The sequence below is a fragment of the Mastigoproctus giganteus genome, chromosome 7 (genome assembly GCF_048544385.1).
Source record: "Mastigoproctus giganteus isolate SK-2022 chromosome 7, ASM4854438v1, whole genome shotgun sequence".
Lineage (NCBI taxonomy): Eukaryota > Metazoa > Arthropoda > Arachnida > Uropygi > Thelyphonidae > Mastigoproctus > Mastigoproctus giganteus.
In genome coordinates, this window is record NC_143581.1 from 83,405,653 (window position 1) to 83,422,546 (window position 16,894).

At 37.9% G+C, this 16,894-nt stretch overlaps 1 protein-coding gene across 1 annotated transcript in view; it reads right to left on the bottom strand.

The window, feature by feature from the left end:
* nonC (serine/threonine-protein kinase Smg1) overlaps positions 1-16,894 on the bottom strand; it is a 1,411,261-nt gene that overhangs the window by 122,954 nt on the left and 1,271,413 nt on the right. The window contains exon 71 of the mRNA XM_090378365.1: positions 1,671-1,935. Within this exon, the coding sequence (XP_090234491.1) occupies positions 1,671-1,935 (265 nt within the window). The remainder of the gene's footprint in view (positions 1-1,670; positions 1,936-16,894) is intronic.

Below are 16,894 nucleotides of genomic sequence, written 5' to 3' on the forward strand. Positions count from 1 at the left end.
TTGTAAAGTATTTTCACTACTTCCAACTGAATTCCATGAACCATACACAATTGGTTGTTCGCATTAATAATTTTTGCAACTTTCTTCATTAATGCAGCCCCATCAGTTATTACAGAAACGATATTGTTGAAATTAACATTAATTTCATTTAATTTTATTTCTAACGATTCAACACAGTTTTCAGCACACAGAGATACATATATGCGAATCAAAACGAGATTGCAAAATTTATCACTTGCAGGCAGAATAACATTCATATAACAACGTTTTTTTAGCGATGTCCATTCACCACATGTTACACTGAATGGTTCTCCATGAAGTTTGTGCTCGGATATTTCTTTTACTACCTCTTCGTGAATTTTTTGTGCATATTCTTTGACGACATTTTTAATCGAGTTTGGTGACTTTGGAATATTTACGTAACCACTTACAGACAAGAGTCTTTTCAAATCTTCGCATGTACAAAATTTTGAGAATGGAAATCCATCTAGTGCAGTCATAAGAGATATTACAGCTGGAAGAGAGTCATCATGCATTTTCTTGAAAAAAGTAGTAATTTTTTGATGAGATTCAATGGATGTAGTTGTACTAGCATTACTTTCAATTGTTTCTTCTGCTTTTTGTTTCAATAAATTGATGTTATGATGTTGCTGGAGGTGATTATGCAGTCCAAGAGTACTCCCACCTACTGCTCTGATAGTTTTTGAGTATTGCATACAGACACCCGTGTCTCTTCCTTGTGTGCGATTGAAGTAATGCCATGGCGAATTTTTATTCATCACTAAAAATAAAAATGTTTTTTATTTTATTTATCAGTTAGGCAAATTATTTTTATGAATAAAACAGAAACTTGTCCTAATGCAACTCTAGGTAGAGTTGCATTAGGAACTGCTACATTCGCGTGAGGCGCGCTCATGCCATCGTCGCTTCCGGGAATAACTTTGATAAGCTTAATGTTACTTGTGTTGGGTAGTACACAATCTAGTCCCTATGAGGTTCAAAGAGTAAAATATTTTTGGCATAGGAAGTCTTTCGATTACTCATTTGGATGTAACGCTGAAAATTTTGTACTGAAATACTGATAAAAAGTAAAGAATTACCAGTAATTTTATTGAGGTGTGTTTTCCACCATTTACTGGTTCACCGGTTACCAGTAATGCAATCCCTAGTTGAGATCATGTTTTTTGATTCTAGGAAGGTACTAGAGGAGAGGAGGAGGATACAGATTCAAATTAACGAAACATAACTCTTACTGGTATACAAAATTTTGTTTTTATTCAAAAGGTTATCAGCTACTGGAACAAATGACTACTTCCATATAAAGTTAGAACGCATATCCAGATTAAAAGTGGGACTGGATAAATACTTGGAACTAAAGAAAATAAAAAAACAGAGAGACATTCTTGTATCTTTCTGCCATTTTAAAACTAATACTAATCCATTAAAAATTTCTCTTGCATTTTCACTAAATTGACATCACATTTATGTATTAAGAGAAGCACTGTGTTGAAAGCTTCGAGAACATTCAATAGGGGTTAAACTGAATCTCAAACAGTAAAAGAGAAAGGATAATTTTTTTTGCTATATCCATTTAATTGCAATTTAATTATCAAGATTAATGCTGAATATAAGGAGGAAATAAAAAAAAAAAAAACAAAAAAAAAACATACCAATTTCATTACTACACTTTAATTGTCTTCCTCCTAATGGTCCAGCTAAACTAATTAATCTGTTATACACATCTTCCGTTAATGTCATTAAGGGTTTTACTTCATCTGTAATCTTCTCTACACGAGTAGTCTCAATATCCAATCCTTCTGTCAGTACCTCTCGTACTACAGCAGAAAGATGTTCTGAGAAAGCTTTATACATCAAAAAATAGGAATGAACTTTGCCTTCAATTTTACAATCTAGTCCCAAGTCTTGTTCTTCATGCTAATTGAAATAAAGATATAAAAAATTATTAAAGAACTTGCAAAATTAAAAGCACAATTTGAACCGTAGAAATGATGGCTAATATAATTTTTATTTCAACTAATATGTTAACTGTTTGCAGTGAATTTTCATGTCATGCTATAAGTTCTATATACACAGGTATTTATGTTTACCTATTTTGGTTGTTGTTGTTGTTATTTGGTTTTAGGAGCATTAGCAACTAAGGCCGTATTGCTCCGGGAATATGTGGTCGTCATTCCCTGACCTTTCCGCATTCTCCGTATTTGGTGGTGATGGGCTCGAACCCCAGTCTAATCAAGAAGCGTGTGCTACGCACTGTTGCTCCTTCCCACCTGGCTACGGAGGCGCCTTATCTGTTTTGGAGACACATATCTTACTACAATTTAGGGAAGCAGAAATGGTACTGATATGTTATATTACTTGCAAATAATAATTTGGGCTCACAGATGGCAGTAAAGTTGGGTTAACATGTTTAATTTTGTTTTCTGTCTCCCACCTCTCTTTTTCATAACAGTAAGAGAGTTGTAGTGTAAGTATATATATAGTTTATTTGCATATCTACTGCATATGGATATGGGAACGAGGCTAAGCACATGTGAGAGAAGATTTTTCAGCTCCAGAAAACAGATAAGCTTTTAATAATTTTTTGCCGTTTTATTGACTAAATTGCCATATTAATTTATTTTCCATAAGTAGCTTTATAGTTATAGTCATACTCCTTAGTTTATTTTAAATTTAGTTAGAGATTTTGTAGATTACTACTTAATATATGTAAAATCCTTATCTGTTTGAAACGTATAGCCATTGTTAAAGTACATTAGATCATATGGTATAGATAGCGTAATACATATCACTACATTAAGGAATCTGGTAGCTTAGTGTAGTGTAGTGTTGTCAATTGATCAATTAAATTTATTAATCTTATTAAGTTTCATGGTCAATCAATTAAACTGAATTTAAACAGAAATCATGGCCCTGACCAGAGCAGTAAAGCAATGGACACAAAGCAGGAGAGCTGTAGCTTGGGGGGGAGATATGAAGTGGTGATTCTTTAAAGCATCAGAGTCTAAAAAAATGTGCAACATGTGAAATGTATGCAAATCTTTCTGGAACAGGACATGTAAATACTTTGGAGTACATGTGGATAAGAAAATGTGCTTTTTGCTGTTGTTGTTGAAGTGGGGTTTAATGACGCAAGGGCTACTATGGCCAAATTGTGCCGAATTATTACTTTAGTCTAGAAGTGACTGTGTACGTTACAAGAAATAGATCTAGAAGTGACCATTTTAGATAAGTAAAAAATTCTGAGAAATTGCTATCATCTCCAAGTATATGGGTTAGTTGCAGAGGTTTATGCAAGTTAAGCTGTGATTTGACACATGCAATTCTTGCAGAATGGTAATGTGCACACTCAATTAGAATATGCTTAACAGTAAGTAGGGAGCTACAGTGTAAGCAAAGTGGAGGATCTTCTCCTCCACTTTGCTTACACTTGGAGGATCTTCTCCTCCAGTAGAAAGAGGTGTGTTAGATGTGTATGGCAAATTCGTGCTCTTGCAAGCATGACCTCTTTATGCCTATTTAACCTGAAACTGAATCTCCACAACTGTGGATTCTGTTTTATCTCAAGCAGTTTGTTTCCTGTCTGGGTATGCCACATTTCAGACCACATCTCAGTACATATCCATCGTATGATTCGTTTGAAATCAGAATAAGGAACTGGGATGGAATCAAAGCAAGTAGGTCACTTTGCTACTTCGTCTGCATGCTCTTCCTAGGATTTCAATGTGGCTGGGTATCCAGTAAAATTTGACAGTCAACTTGTTTTTGTCAAGATTACATAACTGTGATCTGATTTGTGTGAGAAGTGGATGGTAATTTTGTGATTTATTCTGTAAGGCACCCACTGCACTTAAAGAGTCTGTATATATTATGACCAGGATATTTAAAAAAATTATTAAGGAGATTCAAAGCCATTTTGACTGCATTGAGCTCAGCTGTAAAAACACTGCATTCAACTGGTAACTGGACAGAGACAGTAGATATAGGAAGGATCACTGCAGCTCCTACGGATATATCAGTTTTTTAGCTGTCCATATATATACACAAAGACTGTGAGCATTGGCCAATGCATGAGCCTCATGCAACTGTCTCAGATTTTGATTTGATAGGGAGTATTTTCCCCACAGAAGAAAGGAGTTGTTGCAAAGAGGTATATACATTGCCCATGGTGCTTGCACTGCATCTACAGCATGAGATATTTTTCCAAGATAGATGTTTCAGCATTGCATTAGCTGGATTCCCACAGGTTTGTTTCATTGGGTTTATTTATATATAAGTTTTTCCCATTGAGGTTCAAAGAGATATGTCCAGATGGAGTGAAAAGGGATGCTACGTATTATTTGTATATAATACTTTTCTCCTAAGATGTAGTGGAGGTTCATTGGCATCTATATACAGACATTGCACTGGGGATGTCTTAAAGGCTCCTAAAGCAATCCTAAGGGCTTGTTTGTTTGTTTGTTTTAGGATTTTATGGTGCATCAGCATCTAAGGCTATAATTCGCCAAGTCAAAAAGATGTAAAATATAAAACTATAATATTACAATTGTATGTATATTATTGTAAGAGTATACAATATAGAATGTTCATAAAACATAAAATGATAAAAACATTCTAGATAGAGTTATTTAGATTAGTAAGTCTTAAAAACTTAAAATTAGCTGACACGTTTTCATTATCCGATAAAATCTGTCTGAGTGTATAAAGCTCAGACAGATGGCTAAAACATAAACGACGGTCATTATAAAAAGACGAATATTCAATTAAAATATGACCGACTGTTAAAATGATGTCACAATTTCTACAAATAGGATGATTGTCTGTCTCAGCAGATAACAATGTGTCAAGTGAATGTCCTATGTGGAGCCGAGATAGAACAACTTCCTCTTTTTGGTTCCTGTGCAGACTAGACTGCCAATGTTCAATTACAGGCTTAATCTCATATAACTTGTTTGTAGCCTGTCCATGCCATGAGTGTCGCCATTGGGATACTAGTTTCTTTCGAATTACTGGCCTGTAATTACTAGACTGCCAATGTTCAATTACAGGCTTAATCTCATATAACTTGTTTGTAGCCTGTCCATGCCATGAGTGTTGCCATTGGGATACCAGTTTCTTTCGAATTACTGGCCTGTAGTCTGTATAGGGAACTAACAGGCAAGAGTTAAATAGGTTCGCTGATTTGGCTGTAGTGTCAGCCAAATAATTTCCTGAGATCCCAATGTGGCCTGGGATCCAGCAGAAACAAACATCAAATTCGGATTGTGCAAGGAAGTGCAGCTTCTGCTGTATCCGGGTCAGGACAAGATGAGGGTTGAACCTCATCGATGATGAAGCCTGCAATGAACTCAGAGAATCGGTATATATAAAATATTTTTTGTGGTGGGTGGTTCGTATATGATCTAAGGCTAGCTCAACTGCATGCAGCTCTGCAGTGAACATACTGCATTCGTGGGAGATCTGCTCAGATACTGCGGTGTCTGGGAAAACAGCTGCAGATCCGACAGACATTTCTGACCTCGAGCCAACTGTATAGACGGGCAAGAAGTCAGCATGTTCCGAGCGCTCTGCTAAAAAGAGCTGCAGGTAGACGGTGGATGGAGTACTGTCCTTCCTCCTATTGTTAAGGGAGAAGTTGAAGTTTGGGACACGAGCATGTCAGGGTGGAGAAGGTTGCCCTGGTGATGGGGCAACATTGTCTAATGTGATATTCAAATCATTGAGTAGCCTTTGGATACGAATACCGAATGGCTGATTGGCAGTCTGGCGAATGTTGTACAGATTTTCCCAACGTGGCTCAAAAAAATGGTGTCCACGTCGGATGGTCTGGAAGGGATTTCAGTTTCAAAGCATACTGTAGAGACAACTGCTTCCTGCGAAGCGATAACGAGGGCTCATTCACTTCAACATATAGGCTATGGGCAGGAGAAGTTCGAAATGCTCCAGTGGCAATACGGATCACCTGATGGTGGATGGGATCCAACCATTGGAGTACGCTGAGGCTAGAGGATGCGTATACCTGGCACCCGTAATCTAACTTAGATCGTACGAGTGTGCACGATAGAGGCGCAAAAGGGTGCATTGGTCAGCGCCCCAAGAATGTGAGGAGATTGCATGTAAGATATTCAAGCCTCTCATGAACTTCGCACGTAGTTGACGAATGTGTTGTAGAAAGGTCAACTTTCTGTCAAATATAAGCCCCAAAAATCTAGTCTCTGGTACTACTGGAATAGCATTTTCTCCAAGCCTCAGTTGAGGTTCAGGGTGAAGATTGCGCTTTCTGCAAAAATGCATGCAAACAGTCTTTTGTGGAGAGAATCTGAATCCGTTATTCGTTGCCCATGAGTTCAGATGGTCTATGGCATGTTGCAGTTGCCTCTCAATTACCCTCATGTTGCAGGAATGACAGAAAATGCTAAAATCGTCAACATAGAGGGCACAGTTTACAGTTGGAGGAAGTTGTTCTGTGATGGAATTCACTTTGATGGCAAAAAGCGTAACATTTAAAATGGATCCTTGAGGTACTCCCCTTCTCTTGGCTAAAAGAGCGAGAGAGAGTAGATCCTACACGGACTTGGAAAGAACGATGACATAAAAAGTTTTTAATAAAATTGGGGAGATTACCTCTAAGGCCGATGCTGTAGAGGTCTTTTACAATTTCAAATCTCCAAGTTGTGTCATATGCTTTTTCCATATCGAAGAACACGGTCACCAGGTGTTCTTATTTTAAAAAGGCATCTCGAATGGAAGTTTCGAGCCTGATTAAATGGTCCAAAGTTGACCTATTCCTACAGAAGCCGCACTGCAATCTGGAGAGGAACCCATTTGCCTCCAAATACCAGATAAGGCGGGCACTGACCATTCTCTCCAGAATTTTGCACAGACAGCTAGTCAGACCAATAGGACGGTAATTCTTTGGGATTTTAGGATCCTTTCCTGGCTTAGGAAAGGCAAGGAAGATTGCCTTATGCCAGTAATCCGGAAACTGCTCTTCTTGAAATATTCTGTTATATAGAAAGAGCAGTTGGTCCATGGATTTTGCAGACAGATGTTTGATCATATCATAATGGATAAGATCTAGTCCAGCAGCACATGCCTTGGTAAGAGTTAGAGCTGTTTCTAACTCTTCAGTGGTAAAGGGCCTGTTATAGGGATGAGATTTTTTAGATTTAAAGTTAATTGGCTGCTTTTCAAGTTTATCTTTCCAGACCAGAAATTCTGGGGAGTAAGCAGATGTTGACGAGATGGCAGAAAAGGTCTGCCCAAGTACATTGGCTATTGCAGTTGGGTCTGCAATAACGCATCCATTATACTCCAGGACCGATGAAGGGTGCGATGTATATTTACCCTTCATTTTCCGGATTTTGTCCCAGACAGCTTTACTGCTGGTTGCCTGGGTAGTAATAGTGGATGTAAAGCGGATCCACGATTCCTTTTGGCTCTGACGATGAATATATCAATCCTAAGAGCACTATGCTGCACTGGATTGAGCCAAGCCAATGCTGTCTTACATGCAGAGTCATAAACTGGGGCTCCATACTCTAGACAGGATCTTATCAAGGTTCGATATAGGTGTAAAAATGTGAAGCACTCGGCTCCCCATGTCATGGATAAGATAACTTTGAGGATATTCATCTTTTTTATGCACTGAGTTCACATTTGCATTATATGGTCCTGAAAGTTAAGTTTAGGCCCAAGAACTAGATATTTTTGCTAAGTGATATTGGTTGAGTTCCTAACATTAGCTCAGGATCCGGATGAAGCTGACATTTTTTGCAAAAGTGGATTGCAGTTGTTTTTGTTGCAGAGAGGCGATAGCCATTGTGGGATGCCCATGATTCTATTTTATTTATTGAGAGCTGCAATTGACGCTCGATGAAGCCCATATTTTGTGAGTGGCAGGATATTGTAAGGTTATCTCCGTACAGATAGGTGTCAACATTAACTGGAATATTCTCTGTTGCATTGTTTAGCTTAACTGCAAAGAGCATCGTACTAAGAACTGATCCTTATGGAACCCCTTCTTCTTGGACAAATGAATGGGATAGAGAATTGCAATAATGCACTTGAAAGGTTCTGTTTTGGTGAAAGCTCTGTATTATTAGTGGTAGCTGACCCCGGAGTCCTGTGGCATACAGATTTTGAAGAATGCCGTAGCGCCAGGTGGTATCAAAGGCTTTTTCGATATCCAGGCAGACCATGACAAGATGTTCTTTACGGATAAAAGCATTCCATATGTTGGATTCTGCTTTGATCATAAGGTCTAGAGTTGACAGTTTTTTCCTAAAGCCATATTGATTCTTGTTCATTATCAAATGAGATTCTATGTACCATACTAAACGAGAGTGAATAATTTTTTCTGTCTTACCAAGGCAACTGCAAAGAGATATTGGCTTATAGTTTTGTGGATCTAATTGATCCTTTCCAGGTTTGGGAAAGGATAAAACTATTGAGTGGCACCAAGGAAGAAGGTAATAGCCTTCTGAGAATATACGGTTAAAGTAGATCAGTAATGAATTCAGAGCTCTTTTGTTTAGGTGTTTAAGCATCAAATAGTTTATTCCATTAGGCCCACTAATGGTGCACTATTAGCTGTCCGGTTTAGGGAGCTCTCTAGTTCAAAAAATGTAAACGGTTGATTATATGGAAGAAATGCTACTGTATTGAAATTCAACTTACATTTTTCTGCATTGGCTTTTACCTGCTTAAAGGCTGGCTCATATGCTGAAGTGGCAGAGATTTCAGAAAAGCATTCTGACAGGACACTTGTGATTTTCACTGAGAGGAGAAGTCTTTACCCTTCCAACTTATAATGGGCGTTGATTTCGGGAGGAATTTACCATTCAGTTTTTTGATTTTGTCCCAGATTTTTCTACCATCTATATTTTTAGTAGTGGTAGAAGCAAACCGGCTCCAAGAGTCTTTTTCACCCTTTTCTGCATGTAACGTGCCTTAGCCTTTAAGTTTCTTAAACTTAATTAGGTTGTTAGTTGTTGGACACTTCTGAAACAGATTCCAAACTTTATTCTGTTCCTTTTTGGCATCACATATTGCATCATTCCACCAGATGTTGGCATGTCTGTGAGGACCAACTGTGATTTTGGGTATAGCATAGGTTGCAGCTGTTAATATCTGTGTAATAGTGTGGTGAGTAACATCATCTATAGGCTAGCTTTTGATGACTTGATCATCAAAGGAATTTGCATTGGTGAACTTGTTCCAATCTGCCTTGTTAAATTTCCATTTTATGTGGGTGGATATATGTGAGGTTCTATTTCTTTGCAATTTGCAAATGATCGGATAATGATCACTATTCAGTGGATTACTTAAAAATAATCACTGAATAATTGGGAACAGTTTTGGAGAACACATTGATAGGTCTTTGGTAGTAGATACTTTGGTGGGAAAGTGAATATAAGTTTTAGTACCAGTATTTAATAATGTGAGATTCCAATTATCAAGTACTTTTTTTTTTTTTTTTTTTTTTTATGAAAACCACAAACACGAAAGGTATTAGAAAACCTATAGTACTTAGTACCGTGCTTGGGTTGGAAGTTGACAAGACGAAATAAGATAGTTGTTAATATTAGACTTGAACTTCTGTAGACTGTAATTTTCAGGAAATACATATTTGTAAAATAACAAGAGGAGTATACCTCAATATAGTACGTAGAACACTTCCGTACTATACCCTCCAGAAATTAAAATGGAAAAAATCGACAACTTACCGGTACATTAGAGTAAAATATAAATAATTAATTAATTAAAAAACCAATTTAACAAAATTCAAATCAATTTAAAACAAAAAATCAAATTAACGCAATTAAAAGAATCTAACGAAAATATTCAAAACGATTTTTCTTCCTGAAGCTGACAACGCTTTTCGACCGTATGTCGTGATCACGGGAATGAAAATTACCGAATAGGGTTAAACCTGAAACTTACATAGCGATTATTTGTCTTCGAGCATGCGTGTAAAGGTCCACGCATCGGAGATCAAATATGGCCGCCGAACATTAATAACAGAATTCTCGTGTAATTTAATTTCTACGGTTTCTGCAATTAACAGTCACGTATAATTACGTTGAACATTAAGTATTTTGGCCTCGTTAAACAAAAAAGTATGTTTTTTGTTAATGGCACAAAAGGCTAATTCTGACGCTGCTGAACGAGAAGCACGAACTGAGGCTTCATGTTGATTTACACGAATATTAAGAGAAAATCGCGTCGAACCTTGGTAAGACGAGTCACAATCACTGCAAGAAATGTTGTATACCAGATCATTCATTTGTGTTGCGAACGCGGAAAGAACCAAGCGATTGTTCAGTACAGTGTGTAACTTCCGTATTAGCCTGGCCACAATTTTAAACTCGGTATCTTTAAAGAATCTATTAAGTTGTTTGTGCCACTGTTCAACATATGGGACAGAAATAAAGTATTTTTTGATATTACTATTGTTGGATGGTGTAGTATTTTGTATCCTATCCTTAGCCTGTACCCTAATTCGGTTTATTGTGGCAATGGAATAACCCCTGTTTAAGAACCTGCTGGTTAATATTTGTATTTCTGAGTCCAAAGAAGATTCCGTCGTTGAATATTTATAGGCATTTAGAAATTGATTAAAGATAATCAATCTTTTGTAGGTGAACGGGTGATAGCTATTATAACGTAGAAGCATACCGGTGTTTGTAGGTTTTCGATAGATGCTAAATTGTATATTTTTCGAGTCCCGGGTAAGAGTGAAATTTAGAAAGTTTAATGACTTTGTATCCGTATTCTCCCTTTCCAATGTAAATTTGAGTCTAGAATGAATATTATTAAACGAATGTAAAATGTCTTGGATAGTACTACTATCAGTAATAACTAAAACATCGTCTAAATACCTCCCATAGTATGTGATACGGGGTCGAAAAGGTGTCAAATGTATATGCTCAATCGTTGAGAGATAGATCTCTGATATTAAGCCACTCAGGCTCAAACCCATTGGTAATCCAAAAATTTGTTTGTACACCTTGTCTCGAAAGGTGATGTAGTTGGCCTCAACTAAAAGTTTAATTAAGTGAAAAATTTCCTTAATAGGTAGCTTCGAATAATTAATCGGTGTCGAGTTTTTATTTAACATATCCCAAATAATATCTAATGTGTATTCAACGTTTACATTCATATATAACAAAGTAACATCTAGTGAGAATAAATTGTCATTGTCGCCGAGTCTACAGTCTTTAAGATTATTAAATAATGTATCGTAGTTCTTAATCCCAAATTGTATTACCTGTCTAAAGGGTTTTATAATGTTATATACATGTGTGGCTAAGGATGAGAATGCCGAGTTCCTGTAGGAAACAATAGGTCGAATAGGAAATCCAGTCTTGTGTAATTTTACCTGACCGAAAAGTGCAGGAATATTGTATGTTCTGGCCTTCAATTCCTTTAACTGGGCCATAGTAATGTAGTCATTTTTTCGATACGTGGTTAACATTTTATTGTATTGACTGACCAAATTGGTAAACAGTGCCGGGTCTACTTCAAGATAAGTGGAGGTATCTGAAAGATACCTCCACTAATATTTGTAAAATAATAATATTACATTAACTTTAAATCTAAAAAATCTCTTCCCTATAACGGGCCCTTTACCACGGAGGTATCTGAAACAACTGTGTTTCAGATACCTCCACTTGTAATGTGCTTGTGCCAAGAGAGATTAGAAGTCAGGGTAATCCCCAAAAGAGATATATCGTTTTACCTAGAAATCAGAGTGTCACCAAAAATAAGCATAGAAGCAGAAGAAACATTTTTGCAAGATATAAGATAACACTAAGTTTTGTAGGATTGAAATCAACTAAGTTGTCTTTGCCCCACTGGAGAATTACCTGGAGATCGGCATTTAAGGAATTGGTAGCGGATATTTGAGAAGTTGAAGCTGATTGAGCAGGGCAAGGTTTCCCAAAATGGAAAGTGGAATGCAATGTGCTATCATCGATAGGATTTCCAGTGGATAGGATTTCCAGTCAATGAAAGAAGGTCATTAATATACAAGAGGAAAAGAGTGGGGGAAAGAACTGAACCTTGGGGGACACCGGCATTAGTGGAGAAGTTAGAAGACAGAGAGAAAACTGGATAACCAATTACAAAAAACAGTTGGCAAACCATAAGATGGAAGCTTGTTTAGAAGACCTTTATGCCAAACACGATCAACAGCCTTTGAGATGTCAAGAGCAACTGCTCGTGTTTCACTGAACTTTTCCATTGAATTTGTCTATAAATGGCTAACATAAGTCAGAATATCACCAGTGGATCGACACTGACGGAATCTATACTGGCGATCGTTGATCAGACAGAAGGTTTCTAGATAGTTTAAGAGTAGGCGGTTAATTGATTTCTTCATTATTTTAGAAAGAATAAAAGTAATTGCAATGGGACAATAATTGGATGGGACGGATTTGTCACCCTTTATTTAGGAACTGGCTGGATATGAGCAAACATCCAAGCAGAAAGGAAAACACCAGTGGAATAAGAAAGTAAAAAAAGGCAACACAGAACAGGAGTAAGTTCAGGAGCACAGGTTTTGAGAACAAGTGGAGAAATACCATCAGGACCTGGAGCTTTCTTAGCATCAAGATTCGTAAAAATCCTTCTGACACCCTTTTGATGGAAGACCACAGGAGGCAATGAATGGAGCGTGTTGGGAATGGTGGGAGGTGTTTTACCAAGATCATTAATACATGAGTTGGAAGAAAAATGGGATGCCAGCAGGTCAGCTTTATCCTTGGCTGAAGTGATAACAGAACCATCTGGTTTTGACATAGGTGAGAGCAGAGATGGGCAAAAGTTGTGGCCCATCTCTGCTCTCACCTATGTCAAAACCAGAGCAGAGCAGAGCAGAGCAGAGATGGGCAAAAGTTGTGGCCAATAGCTTTGGCAAGAGATCAGAATGCTCGGCTACCATTAGGGCAAGAAGCAAGTTTTCTACTCTTAGCCTGTTCGAAATGTAGTTTGGGCTGATTAATAACTGCTTTACAATTGCGGCAGGCAGAAAATGAAACTGAAGAATTGGAAACAAGCCAATTACGGTATGCAACATTCTTCTCTTGAACAGCCTTAGCACATTTATTGGAAAACCAAGGTTTAGAAAAAAGAACGAGATTTTAAAGTGCAGTGTGGAATAAAGGATTCCATTCCTACAAGAATAATTTCACTGACACGATCTGAGCAAACGGTGACATCAGAAATTTTGAAACAGTAATCCGACCAAGCAAAAGAAGAAAAGAAATCTCGCAGGTCATCTCATTTTGCATTCTTGTAATGCCAAACAATACGAGGTTTGGAATGGGCATGAGATAAAGGCTCCATTGGAGAAGACAATCACCAAGTTGTGATCTGAGGTGCCTAAAGGCCCACTCAATTCGAGCGTGTACTTAGAAGGGTGGTTTATGAGAAAAAGATCAAGCGTGTTGGTTGTATGGTTAGGATTGTCCTATATTCTTGTAGGGAAATGAACAATCTGTGCAAGGTCATCAGTAATTGCAAAAGCCTCAGCAAACTGTTTCAATGAGTTTCCTCGTTGTCCATCTTGGGAGATTCCCACATAAGATGATGCCCATTGAAATCTCCTAGCAGAATGAAAGGAGATGAAAGCTGCTTTATAAGATCCTCCAGCTCTTTTACAGTAAATTCTTTGTTTGGAGAGAGGTACACAGAGATTATGGTTAATATAAAACTCAAAACAATACATAACGGTACAGTTTCTAATGTAGTCTGCAAAGGGATCTGTTTTGTAGGAATCTTGTCAACAATTATGGCTACGCCTCCTCTTGTTGAGTTAGTATTGCTTCTTGTTGACAGATACTATAGTTTTTAATCACTGGAGTCACCTGTGGGGTTAGATTGGTTTCTTGCAGGCAAAGGATAATTGGACTATGTTGTTTGACTAGATCATAAATATTAAAAACATTGCTTCGTACACCTCTACAGTTCCATTGTATAATGTTCTGCCTTATTTAGTTTTAGAGGTTGCAGATGGTTCTGTCTGTTTTCTGTATCCAGCCTGTTTGAATCGATCTAGTTTCATCCTTTCCTTTTTTTCCGAAGTTAAGGCACCCAATGTCCATGTTATCTTTTGTGTGTAAATCTAAAATTGGTCTTCTTTCAGGGTACCTGAATCAATATCCATATCTCCTTAGCATGGTTGGTCTGCAGTATTTGAGGCTGATGCTTTCAATTTTGCAGTTTCTGGCATAATATCAGCTGCAGTTGGTGGGATTGTTAGCAGAGTTGTTTGTTTGTTTGTTTTTTTCGGGATTTATTGGGCACATCAGCAACTATGACCATAGTGCGCCATACATATGATAATTATGCATGCCATTTCTTCTCAAATAGAGAAAATGGAAAAAAGGAACCAGAAAGTAATTTTTTTTTTTAGATAACTGAAGGAGGTGATATACTTTAATCATCTTGAGAAAGTTATATATGCTTGAGATATTTGTTTCATTGTTTAAAAGTGAGGTAAGTGTAGGATATTTTGTTGTGGCTGAAGTGCAAAGATTCTGGCGTTCTCTTGCATATTTTGTGCATTCAACCAGAATGTGTTTCACTGAGAGCATTGTATTACAGTGATGACATTGAGGAGGTATCTCTCCTCTTAAAAGATAACCATGAGTGATATTTGTGTGACCTATCCGCTGATGAGCCAATATTACCTAAAGCTGGAAGGCCATCGCTCAAGGTTTGGCTTGATACTTCGAAGTTCATTATTAGGTTGATATTACCATGATAACTGGCATTGGCACATGCATTTTTCCTGGATTATTGGTCGATAGTCTTGATGAGGCACTTTCCACTTGTTCTCGGGTGGTAGGTGAGCTAATTTGGCAGCATTGTCTGCTAGTTCATTTCCAGGAATTGCCATATGTCCTGGGACCCAGCAGAAGTGTATGTTTTTTCCAAGTTCTGATAAGGTATGTAAAGAGCTCACTATTCTTTTCACGACCGGGTTGGTGATGTTCATGGTGTTTTTTAGTGCTTGAAGTGCACTTAAAGAATCTGTGAAAATTATGCTGTTGTTAATATCAGAGGACTCAATATGATTCAGTGCAACCTGAATTGCTATTAGTTCGGCGGAAAATATACTGAACTCACATGATAACTGATAAGCTAATGTGATGTATGGGAAAAACTGCGGTCATTCAAACGTGGACATCATTCTCTGATCCATCAGTATGTACTACGGAAAAGCTGGTCCACTACTGCTGTTGTTTGGTTTTTAGGAGCATTAGCAACTAAGGCCATATTGCTCTGGGAATATGCAGTGGTCATTCCATGACCTTTCCGCATCCTCTGTATTTGGTGGTGATGGGCTCGAACCCCGGTCTAATCAAGAAGCGTGTGCTACACACTGCTGCTCCTTCCCACCTGGCTACGGAGGTGCCTCACCACTACTGCATGGTATAGTTGCAAGAAGTTTTCTCTATGCAATGTAGATTTATTCCATTCATGCAGATGTAAGTCACATGAGGGTGGAATGATATTCCAAGGAGCAAGAGAGGATTGGAGGCTAGGTGCCACATTATCTAAGGTTAAATTTAGTTCTTCTAAGAGGTGTTTTATTCTCATACCCAAAGGACGATTAGCATTAGGGCGGTTTTGGTATAACCTGCTGTGCTGTGATGTGAAAAGTATGGGCCAGTTTGGGTGTTCTGGCATAGATCTAATTTTATAGGCATAACGTAGTATCAGTTGTCGCCTGATTGAGAGAGGGGGTTCGTGTGCTTCAGCATATAAGCTATATGTTGGAGACGTGCGATATGCCCCTAAAGCAACGCATATTCCACTATGATTGATAGGATCAAGCCAGCGAAGGGCATTAGGTCTTGCCGAACTATAGACTGGTGCTCAGTAGTCAAGTTTCGATCTTATTAATGCTCTATATAACCGTAATAAAGTAAGGCGATCAGCTCCCCAATTAGTTGCAGAGAGAACCCGGATGATATTTAGTTTTTGTTGACATGATGTTCTTAGTCTTTTGATATGCTCAACGAAAGTGAGTTTATGGTCTAAAGTGATTCCTAAGAACTGTATGCTGGGATGAACTGCTATTGGTTGGCGATTCAGTTGTAGCTCCAGATTGGGATGGAGTTTGCATTGGCGGCAAAAATGGATGCAAAATGTTTTTTCCGGACAAAGTTGAAATCCATTAGTCTGAGCCCATGAACAGATCTTAGTTATTGCCTTTTGCAACTGTCTCTCAATAGTATTCATGTTTTTAGCATGACACCAAATACTACGGTCGTCTACAAACAGTGCTTTATCAATAGTGTTTGGAATTTGTCCGGCAATGGTGTTTATTGCAATTATAAAAAGTGAAGCACTGAGTACAGAGCCTCGAGGAACTCCTTCTTCTTGTGAAAATACTTGGGACAGTGAGGTTTTAAATCGAACCTGGAATGTACGCTTGCATAGGAAATTCTGTATGAAAATCGGGAGGTGATCCCGAAGTCCATGGCGATGTAATTCACGGAGTATTCCATACTTCCACGTGGAATCATAGGCCTTACTGATATCAAAGCAGACTAACACATGATGTTCCGATCTGAGGAATGCATTCCGAATGGAATTCTCTAGTCTGACTAGTATATCTAGTGTAGATCTGTTTTGTCGAACACCCAATTGTGCAGAATGTAGTAGATTGAAATTTTCAAGGTACCAGATCAGTTGGCGGTTCACCATCTTTTCGAGAATTTTGCAAATGCAACTGGTCAAGGCGATTGGTCTATAATGAGTGGGATTTGTAGGGTCTTTACCTGGTTTAGGGAAGGCAAGGACTGTAGCATGATGCCATTGATTAGGGAATTTGTCTTCCAGGAAGAGTTTATTGAATAGA